The 11,101-nt window shown below is 43.3% G+C and overlaps 1 protein-coding gene across 1 annotated transcript; it reads left to right on the top strand.

Annotated features, from left to right (window-relative positions):
- Nucleotides 1-1,022: 1,022 nt before the first annotated feature.
- LOC144325305 (vomeronasal type-2 receptor 26-like) lies at nt 1,023-8,502 on the top strand. The gene is made up of 7 exons (XM_077918112.1): nt 1,023-1,065; nt 1,594-1,672; nt 2,257-2,548; nt 3,574-4,410; nt 5,895-6,122; nt 6,840-6,966; nt 7,595-8,502. Exons 1-7 carry the CDS (start codon nt 1,023-1,025, stop codon nt 8,500-8,502), a joined length of 2,514 nt encoding a protein of 837 aa, XP_077774238.1.
- Nucleotides 8,503-11,101: the final 2,599 nt, after the last annotated feature.

Below are 11,101 nucleotides of genomic sequence, written 5' to 3'. Positions count from 1 at the left end.
TTAATGATGGAAAGAGCGCTGTTATCTATGAAGGCGATGATATATGGAAACCATCTCGATTTGAGGATTGGAAGAACGGAAAAATTCACACAGGATTATTATTGGTGTTTATCGACTTAAGGAGACTATCAGAAGAGATCAGAAAGAAAAAAGAGAAAATATATGAACAAGATGTGATGTGGAAACAGCAAGATAAGACTGGATAGAATTATGAACTTTGTTTGGGCTGATTTGGACATTAACGCAGTGGCAAGAAGATGATCAGAATCCCCCTTCGGATCTTGAAATATGGGTTCCCTCAACAAAATTCAAAATTCGGCTTTGTAATTCGGAATTTATGTGATGTGATTTGATTTGATTGGCCGGTTAATAAAAATTATTATTATTTTTTTAAACAAAGAGCAGACCTCCAGAACGAATTAAGTTCTTAACCCGAGGTACCACTGTACTATGACTTCCCTTGATTGTATCATGATGCAAATTGGGGCAAAAATAAATAAATTCCATATATATGCTCAGGGGTGTGAATTGGAGGTGACAGACCAGGTATGTGACCTTGGAGTCACAATGGATTGCTCGATGAAGATATGGAGTCAGTGTGAAGCAGCCATAGAAAAGGCAAATTCCGTGCTAGGGATCATTAGGAAAGGAATTGAAGCTAAAATGGGTGATATCATAATGCTGTTATGAAGTAATCAGAGGGGTCTGGTTGGTGGGTGGCTGTGGTTAGACGATGAAGCATTGGGACCCTATAGGAAGGAATGTGCTTGGATGAAGCAAAGGACCCACACAAATTGTAGCTCTGGCATGGAAACAAATCATTTTTCTTTGCTTGTGCTCATACTTGTGGACTTTGGTGGAAAAGATGCATTGCCCTGTAATTACTGAAATGACAGTAATTAGCAAGGTCACTTTGGGCAGCTGCATTAAACTAGTGCCTCGTTTATTTCCACTTTTTACACAAATATCAAAAACAGCGTAACCATGATGTGCCTATAATTCAGTCAGGGAGTATTAGACTCATGGCAACAGACAAGAACAACTCTGTCAGCCCAGACTTTGATTGTAGGTCCTTCCACCCAAACGCCCCATGGTGGAATTGGGGCACTAGTGAAGAACTTCTAGAGTGAAGCTTTGTGTAACTTGTGTCAGAAGACGAAAATTGCTGGTGGTGGTGACCGTGAGTGGAGAAGGACACCATGCAAGTGTGGGGCTGTGGCTTGGAGCAGGATTTATCTGTGCTTCAGGTGATCTTGCTACTGCTGTTGTATCTGCAATATTCTATAAGCCACCATCTGAGCTCAGAAGGTTCTGCAGATGAGATCTTAATTGCTGAATTTGTATCCATTGGCCTTGTTAATTTTCCTTTAAGCGACTTTAGAAAACATCCATATTCTCGTCCTCTGGGGTAGTAAGTAATATCATTTTTATATATTTATGCCGTCATTGATCACATGAAAACCCTCTGCTTCACCACAAAGATTGCTAGTTACAACCAGCTGCTTGGACTGACTCTTCTTTCATTGCCCCCTTCTCCTCTTAAGGGGAACATTCTCAGTGATGTCTCTGCTAGTCTCTTTTGATTTTTTTAAGCTGATATATGGGCAGCAGCTAGAAAATTGTTCCTCTGGGCAGTGCTGGCCCAATACATTTTGCTGCCTGAGGGTAAAGGGTAAGGTGATCCAATCATCATCATTTTCTACATATAGAAAATGCTGCTGCTGTCCCAGCCTTAACTGGGTGCCTTAGTCATTGTAACTGTCTTTAAATTCCATGCTGTCTGTGTTAAGCAAAAAACGCATTGTATCTGGGACCCCTGATAGCCAAGTCCTATTTAATGAAAATAAATTGTTTAGTTGTAAGTAAGCAGGAATATAATTGCAGGCTGAGTGGACTTCACAGAAGGGCAGGGATTAAATGATGATTTTCTCTTGAGCCATTGTTCCGCACTAGAAATTCCTGAAGTCTCTGCGAGTATCTTTTCATGAACATGATTTGTCGGCAGCAGCTAGAAAATCATTCCTATGGGCTTTGCTGGCCCAATACATTTTGCTGCCCAAGGGTGAATGACAGAGTGATCCAGGGATCATTTTCTGCATATGCATATGATGCCTGCGTAAAGCTCAAAATTGTGTTGTATTGTAACAACTATCCCATAGGATAGGAAAAGAGGTGATTTACTTAGACGTAGAAATCATAACCCAGGCTGCCTCTCTGTTGTGAGAATAAAAGATTGTATGACCATCTCATTGACAGCATTATTCCTAAAAACTACCAACATGTCCTTGCGTTTGTTTTTGCCATGAATGAGGTCAACAAAAATCCTGAATTGTTACCCAACACCTCGCTGACAGCAAAGGTTCTTGATAATTATTTCAGTGCCGTGAGAACTTCCGGGGCTACTCTGGACCTACTATTCCTAGGAAAAGTGCACTACCCCAATTACAACTGTGTCAGGAGAAAGAAAGTGCTGGCTGTCATTGGGTGTCTCACATCCCAAAACTCCATTCAGACGTCCAACATCTTAAATACCTACAAGATTCCACAGGTATGTGTAGAAGTAGGCAGATACAGCAAGGAGGAGGGATATAAAGAGCAACCCATCCTCTCCTGTATGCTTCATCCACCAGTCTGAAAGCAGGTTTTGCCAAGTCTATTTTGCTCTGCGCTGGCTGCATTGCTGTCTTAATCTACATGAAGTTATTGGGAGCAGTCATTAAGAGTGTTGGGTCCAAGCGTCATAAATATGCAGACGATAAGTAGCTCTATAACATCTGAGTCAGAAGAGGCAGAGTAGGGTCTGGAAGGATGTCTGGATGCAGTAATGGATTGGATGAGAGTTAAGAAACTGAGTTTGAATCATGGGAAAGTGGACAGACTGTGGGTGGCTGTGCCTGAGAGGCTGGTCATTTGCCTGCCTGGTTGGGTTTGCCTTCCTTCTGAAAGAACAGGGTTCTAGCCTGAGGGTGTTCCTGGATCCATCTGGATCCATCTTTATGAGTGCTTTTTCCCAGCTGTGGCTGGTTTCTTAGCTACAGATGTTCATGGCCACAGGTAGCCTGACTGCAGAGACTCATGTTCTAGTAACCCCAAGATTTGACTGTTGCAATGCAAATTGTCATGATGTTCCTGCTGGAGTAAAATATTGTGGCTTAACACTTGATTGGGAAGAACTATTGCCGGCATGTAGGATGATGATGGACAACATAAATCAGATAGCATGATAAATAGTTCACTCTAACCCAGAAGCTGGTGTTTAATCAATACTTACAAGAGAACAGCAAATTCATTTTAATGTTTATTGCAGACTACTATCATTGAAGGTGAGGCACAGTTTACGTTAACCAAAAAGTTTTGCATTGTGAAGGGCATCTTCTATTCTCATTTTTCACCATATGCATAATCCACTGGCCATTCAATTCCAAAGGAGTCTTTGTGTTGCGGGACTTGTGCCATTATTTTATTATTATTGAATTTTCCCGCAAGTACTATTTGCCCCCTAAGATCTTCCAGTATCTCATTATTAAGATCTTGGCTGCTGGAACTCTAAAAGTGTTCTCTCTTTCCCATTAGCTCAGCTACAGCTCCTTTGATCCAGTGCTGAGTGAGAAAACTCACTTCTCTTCTATGTACCGTTTGGCCCCAGATGAAGGTCCCCAATATGATGGCATTGTTCAGCTACTCATGTATTTTGGATGGAACTGGATTGGCTTCCTTGTTTCCAATGATGACAGTGGAGAAACTTTCCTTCGATACTTGAGACCAAAGCTTTTGCAGAACAATCTTTGCCCAGCTTGGACAGTAGTGATTCCACCAGTGACGCAGCTATTACCAGATGAGATAAGCCAACAAAGATTGATAGCAGTTCTGAAAACTCTTGAATTGCCAGGAATCAATGTGATTTTGGTCTATGGAGACAATCAGTCTCTGGAAGGTTTGCGGTTGATTTTATATTCCAATGAAATCTTTTTAATGCACCCTCTAGAAAGGGTGTGGATCACTACGGCTCAGTGGGATTTTATGGCTGTTAAGATTGAGGAGAAAATAATTAAAAAATCATTCAACAGCTCACTGTCATTCACCCTCCACACCATGGAGGTGCCAGGATTTCAGGACTTTCTTGAGACCATCAATCCTCTCCAGTCTACATTTTATTTTCTAAAGGAGTTCTGGTGCACTGCTTTTTTCTGTTCATTCCCAAGATATAGCCTATATTATCCAAACAGAGGTAACTGCACAGGGGAGGAGAGGCTGGAGAGTCTCCCCAGAGCTGTGTTTGAAATGCAAATGTCTGGCCAGAGCTACAGTATCTACAATGCTGTGTATGCTGTAGCCCATGCTCTTCATGCCATGTATTCCTCAAGAGCCAAGCATAAAGCAAGGGGAATCCTTGAAGTCGGGGCCTGGCAGGTAGCTACAGATCCCTCAATTAAATTAGAAGACATAATAAAGTAACACAGAAACACAGTTTTCTGTTATTATTGTTTCATGTTTCATATGGCCTCCACAACGTTTCCTGGTTCTTACCCATGTTAGTACTGCCACTGAGCAGAGGAAGACCAGACACAAATCACACCAGATGTGCCAATTGGTGAGGGAGACGGGTGTGGGGTGTGTATGATGCATGTGTGACATCACGTCATGAGGTCAGGTTGTTGAGACAGTGCGGCTTCAATGGTGACAGTGCGGCTTCAATGGTTGACATGCATCTCCTCTCTGGGGCTTTGCCTCCTCTTCTTCATTCTCCTTCTGCCCCCATTGGTCAGGGGCTGCTTTCCACCTCCTTCCCATCCAGGGCAGGAGAAGGAGGAGGAGGAGGAGGAAGAGCTGGCATCCACTTCTGCCCAATTTTGGCTCCCACACCCAAAATTATTTTGGCCCCCAAACGAGGTGGGTCCCTAGGATTGTCACTCCTGGATAACATGCTTCACATGCTTTGGATCCCAGCCTGTTACTGTATTCTCCAGTGAAAGCAGGGGTCTTTGGAAGCATGACCTGGCACATAGTTCTGCCCTGAAGTCCGGAGATCTGCTGCTGAGCTGCAGAGACCAATTGGAAGCGTCTAGTATTGGCTCCAATACTTTGGCCACCTCATGAGAAGAGAAGACTTCTTGGAAAAGACCGTGATGTTCTTGGAAAAGACCGTGAAGATTGAGGGCACAAGGAGAAGGAGATGACAGAGGACGAGATGTTTGGACAGTCTTCTTGAAGCTACCAACATGAGTTAGACCAAACTGCGGCAGGCAGTGGAAGCCAGTAGTGCCTGGTGTGCTCTGGTCCATGGGGTCACAAAGAGTCGGACACAACTAAACAACTAAACAACAACAAGAAATATTGGCTATATGCCTTTCTTGGACTACTTATTTTATTCATCTTCTAAATCTCTTTTGATGGAGGAGATTTGAATATCTGACAAGAACAGACCATTGCAGGTTCATGTTTGGTGGCAATGATATTGTGGTAAAGAGGTTTTGAAAGGGTCTTCCTATTGGCTTTGCGATACCCACAACTCCTGGTTCAGCTGACACCAGAGCTGAAGATGTGGGAGCCCCAAAGGGTGTGTTTGGGCCTTTGTGTCAGACACACTTTCGAGCATTATAAATTATGTGAGAGAAAGATGATTGCAAATGATGACTATGCTGCTAGTAAGTTGTTTCTCTGTCCCCACTAGCACCCTCAGGCCTGAGCTTTCACTCTCCCTGGAACTAGACATGCCTTTGGTCTGATACAGCAAGGATCCTTTTCTTTTCTTATGAAACAATAGCACTACCTTCAAATACTTCAGAAACACACACCTGAGGAATGCAGTTATTTTACACAACTTGGGCTCATTTGAGAGAAAAAAACATTAATCCATTTCCCATTGTCTGCTCAATATTTCTCTTTGATTCTAGCTTCACCCTTTTCTGAGAAACGTCCACTTTAACAATAGTGCTGGGGAAGAAATCTATTTTGATGTGAATGGGGGCTTGGCAGCTGGATATGATCTCATCAGCTTGGTAACTTTCCCCAACGAGTCTTTCCAGAGAGCCCAAGTTGGATGGGTGGACCCCCTGAGTCCTTCAGGGAAGGAGCTCACCATGAATGGCAGCGCTGTTGTGTGGAATCACAAGTTTCATCAGGTGAGAATGATCTCCACCTTCTCCTCCTTTACATTCACTGATATTCATTTTGTGAGAATAGCCTGGAGACTCACAAGATGGCGGAGGTAAATTTATTAACATATCCAGACCTCTTCCTCACCCCTGAAGCAGGAGGATTCAACAGTGCTCTCACAGGAGAAATGACCCAACCAGCAGATGCTCAATATTAAATGTGGGACCATTGGAATGCAAACAGCTCCCTGCTACGCATCCACTGCTCTCTCAAAGGCTCCTTGGCTTGCTCAGACTTTTGCTACGAAATATTTCACAGCACCCCACTGCCTCTCATGGTTTCCAGGGGGTTGCACCCAGTGGTGAGCACACCTGAAACCAGAAGTTCAAGCATTTCTATTGGGTCTTTGAGACTCTTCCCAGGCCCCCACCCTCCCAGCCACACCTTCTACTGGCCCTGCCTTGTGTCCTTGCTCTATGATAATGCCTCTTGCTTCCTTGGATATTGGATAAGGGTAGAGAAGTTGGTGTGTGTTGAAACTAGGTTGCTTTGGAGGAAAGGCAGTACATGGGCTGACAACCGCTATGCTAAGACCTTGGCATATACCCCACAATGCACCCAAATGCTGACTCCTGAGAATGTGCTTTGTTAGAGTGCCATAAAGATGATAGTAAGACTTAGACTAGTGTTAAAAAAGAAGTTCCGATTCTATTCTGAATGCCTTTTCTTCTGGTTCCTATTAGACCCCGCCCAGTTCCTCATGTGTGGAGCACTGCTATCCTGGACAAAGCATGTTTCCCAAGCAGGGGGAGCAAATCTGTTGCTATGACTGTGTACCATGCCCAAGTGGGAGGATTTCAATCCAGATGGGTAAGTGAAGAAAAATAGAGCTATGTGGCAAAAAAGAAAAGAAACTTTTTTGGGTTTTGAAGCTTTGCTTCAAAAATTAGCACAAAGCTTAAGGGTTGCCATGGGCAGAAAAAGAAAAACACCTTTGAATCATTCTGGTACATGTCCATTAAGTTTGTTAGCAGAGCAGAATGTATAGACAAACTCCAGCCCTCCAGATGTTTGGGACTACAATTCCCATCATCCCTGACCACTGGTCCTATTAGCTAGGGATGATGGGAATTGTAGTCCCAAACATCTGAAGGGCCGGAGTTTGCCTATGCCTGATGTAAATGATCTCCATAACCAGCCAATGAGCTGTTCTCTGCACTTTGCTGCGAAAAGAGAAGACTGGAGTATGGAACTTGAATTGGGATTGGGTTTGGTACAAGTAAGTTAATAAAATTTACAAGTTAAAAATCTTTTAATAACATTTATTATTATTATTATTAGTTCTGTGTTGTGCAAAAAACAAGAAAAAATAAAAAACGTTAAAGACAAAGACAAATATTGAATTGGTTTTTGCCAATCCTCTTTGACATATAACGCCCTGAGAGAACAACCGTTGCACATGCTGAAGACTCAACAAACTGGATTCCATTACTTTCAGATGCAGACCAATGTGAGGACTGCCCAGAAGATCAGTATCCAAACAACAGCCAGGACAAATGTATTCCCAAAAGCATCAGCTACCTATCCTATGAGGAGCCCTTGGGAAGAGTTCTGGTTTCCCTGGCTCTTTGCCTTTCGGTTTTCACAATTGCAGTGATGGCAGCCTTCATTCTGCACTGCAATACTCCTATTGTCAAATCCAACAACTGGAACATCACTTGCACCCTCCTCATCTCCCTGTTGCTCTGTTTTCTCTGCTCCTTCTTATTTATCGGCATGCCCGGGAAGGTGACCTGCCTTGTGAGGCAAACAACGTTTGGCATCGTCTTTTCCATGGCTGTTTCTTGTGTGTTGGCCAAAACAATCATTGTGGTTCTGGCCTTCATGGCCACAAAACCAGGGAACAAGATGAGGAAATGGGTTGGGAAGAAGCTAGCCGTTTCAGTCGTCATTCTCTGTTCTCTCATTCAAACGGTCATTAGTGTAGTGTGGCTGAGCACCTTTCCTCCTTTCCCAGAACTGGACACACATTCTCAGGTTGGTCAGATAATAGTGAAATGCAGCGAAGGCTCCGATGTCATGTTCTATATTGTTCTGGGTTACATGGGTCTCCTAGCCATCACCAGCTTCACTGTGGCCTTCCTAGCAAGGAAGCTGCCTGATACCTTCAACGAAGCCAAGCTCATCACCTTCAGCATGTTGGTGTTTTGCAGTGTTTGGGTGTCCTTTGTGCCCACCTACCTGAGCACCAAAGGGAAATACATGGTGGCCGTGGAGGTCTTCTCCATCTTGATTTCTAGTGCTAGTTTGTTGGGCTTCATTTTTTCTCCTAAGTTATACATACTTTTCCTAAGGCCTGACCTAAATACCAGAGAGCACTTAGTAAGGAAGACAAACAGTGCTTGAGGCAGGAACTTGACCTCCTCCTGAGAAGGAGTGAATTGGGAAACATGATGTCCCAATGTAAGGAGATACTGGCTAATCATGGTAGATGTTGAGATTCCCGCTCCATGTCTGCAGTCATGAGATCGTTCTCTATCACATGACAATGTATGTTTTCATTCCACAGTGTAGGAAGTGATGGAGACAGGATGTTTGTGTTACTGTGTTCCGTGATGTGGGACTATTGTCCTTTGTTCTTTTTCTCTTTGCTGTCTGATGAGAAAGTGGAAGGAGCTAAGTTAGAATGTCCCTAGTGTATTAAATGTAAAAAAAGTAGACTAGCCAAAATGCTGTGCTACTGTTACGCAAACTGTGAATACTCTACGTATCCCTAAGTGTGCTAATGCCTTTTGGTATCAGTCGCTGTGATCTTTGGGATGAAGAAAGCTTCTGAAGCTCCCGAATAACCAACTAGGAGGGAGAGAACATGTCAGTCGGGCATGTGTCTCTGGCAGGGTCCTACATGAGAGTAGGGCGCTCCTAACATTGAGAAGCCTTCCTAAACTGGCTCCTTTTTTTCACCCAAGGTTGTTGGTGGCTTAGTTGATGTGCAATGAAAGCAGAAGACTAGTGTCAACATGGAGTCCTTATTTATGTTACATCTTCAATACTCTAGAGCAGGCATAGGCAAACTCGGCCCTCCAGATGTTTTGGGAGTACAATTCTCATCATCCCGGACCACTGATTCTGTTAGCCAGGGATCATGGGAGTTGTAGTCCCAAAACATCTGGAGGGCTGAGTTTGCCTATGCCTGTTCTAGAGACCGTTATAGCTTTACATCTGCATTCAAGATTTATGACTACTTCATCTGTTTGTTAAGGAAATTTGCATTCCTCTTTCGCAACTAAATGACTTAGGACAAGAAATGTCATCAAAAGGCAAAGTATAATGTGATAAATGAAAGTGTGCAATAAACATCAAAACACCAACAATACCATGAGAGTTCTTTTTCTATTACCACATTTTCCCTTTGAAAATCTTTTAATAAAATATCAATTAAAAAATGGAGAAAGGAAGGCACATCTGATAAAGGAAAGCCAGAAGAGGTGTGGGGGAAAGTATGGCACCTGAGGGAGGCAATTCCAAAAACCTTGGTGTAGCCACTGAAAATGCTTATCTTGCATTTGCATCCAAGGAGATTTGAGGGAGCCATTCTATGCACAAGAAGCTGGTGTGAAGTAAGCCGGTGTAAGTTAAGTCAGGGTAAAGTTACACTGCCTCCCAACCACGTTCTGAATTGATATAATGTGAAACTTGTGCAGGGTGTAGAAAGAGGATTGTGGATGTACATATCCCTTCCTTTGATTCAAACCATTAGCCCTTCTATCTAACTACAGTCTACCCTGAGTAGCAAAAATTCTCTCTTGCCCTTCAACGTGTTTTTCTCTCATTCAACTGGGGCTCTTTGAACTGGAGGTGTTAGCAATTAAATTGTGTCCTTATGCATGGAAAGCTGAGCTCTGCTACTGAGCTATATCCCCTCATTGTAAGCTAGATGTTTACGCACTCCTTCATTGTTTATATTGTCAACTGCCCTGTGATTCTCAGATGAAGGGAGGTATAGAATAATGAATAAGAATAAGAATAAGAACAAGAATAAGAATAAGAGCATGCCAGGCAACCCTTCCCTCCTTCTGCTTCCCTCAGATACCCTCACACATGTGGTTCTTGTCTCTCCCCATAGAAGTCAAAGCATCTTTTGCATTGGGTCTCTCGATAATATTGGACTTCAGCTCCTATCATCTCTGGCTATTGCCCATGCTTGCTGAGAATGAAAGTAGTTGTAGTTCAACAACCTCTGGAGACACAAGGTTGAAGAAGAGTGATGTATTCCATGCACACTACCTATTTTTATGTCATCTACATCTTTTCATTTCATGACTCCAAACTTAACACACAGGTGTGATGCCCAATGCCATCAGAGGCAGCCCAATGGGAGGTGGTGGGACATCATATGGTCACTGTAGATGGTGGATTGAGATGTCGCTAGGGATGAGTGAACAGGAGACACACAGATCTCATATACTAAGTCCCGTCAACAAGAACATTCTGCAGGAAGCACTGAAATGATTGGGAAGTGTAAAATAATATGAAAATACTTGGTGTTATTCATTCTGATAGTCTCTTGCTGCTGTAGTGAGCACTCCATTGGACGCAGCATCTCTATGTACTTGAATGTGCAAACAGCTCAGTTTTGTCTACTGAAACTAGTGTCAGCTTCGCCTTTGAGCCAGTGCCACCAACTGGGCTCAACCTCTTCAGCCCCGACTGGGCCAGGTGAGCTGGAAAGCACTTCCAGAGACCTTCCATGCAGGAAGCAGGTCTAAGTGCTGTGAACTCACAACTCAGAGCTGTGAGCACCAAACTCACTTGCAGTAGTCAGCGGAGCACAGCAGAGCATGAACCACACGAACGACAGCTTCTGTAGAATAACTTCTTTTATTCTCTACAGCTATTATACAAACTAACTACAGACTAAATGGAGACGCTGGACTGCACTGAGTGTTACAGCTGCATGAGCAGCGACCTTATCTATACACAGATAACACTCAGACTCCCTTTG

Source organism: Podarcis muralis, chromosome 13 (genome assembly GCF_964188315.1).
Source record: "Podarcis muralis chromosome 13, rPodMur119.hap1.1, whole genome shotgun sequence".
In the NCBI taxonomy this organism is placed as follows: domain Eukaryota; kingdom Metazoa; phylum Chordata; class Lepidosauria; order Squamata; family Lacertidae; genus Podarcis; species Podarcis muralis.
Note: the sequence above shows the minus strand (reverse complement) of the source record. Positions and strands in the feature narration are given on the sequence as shown.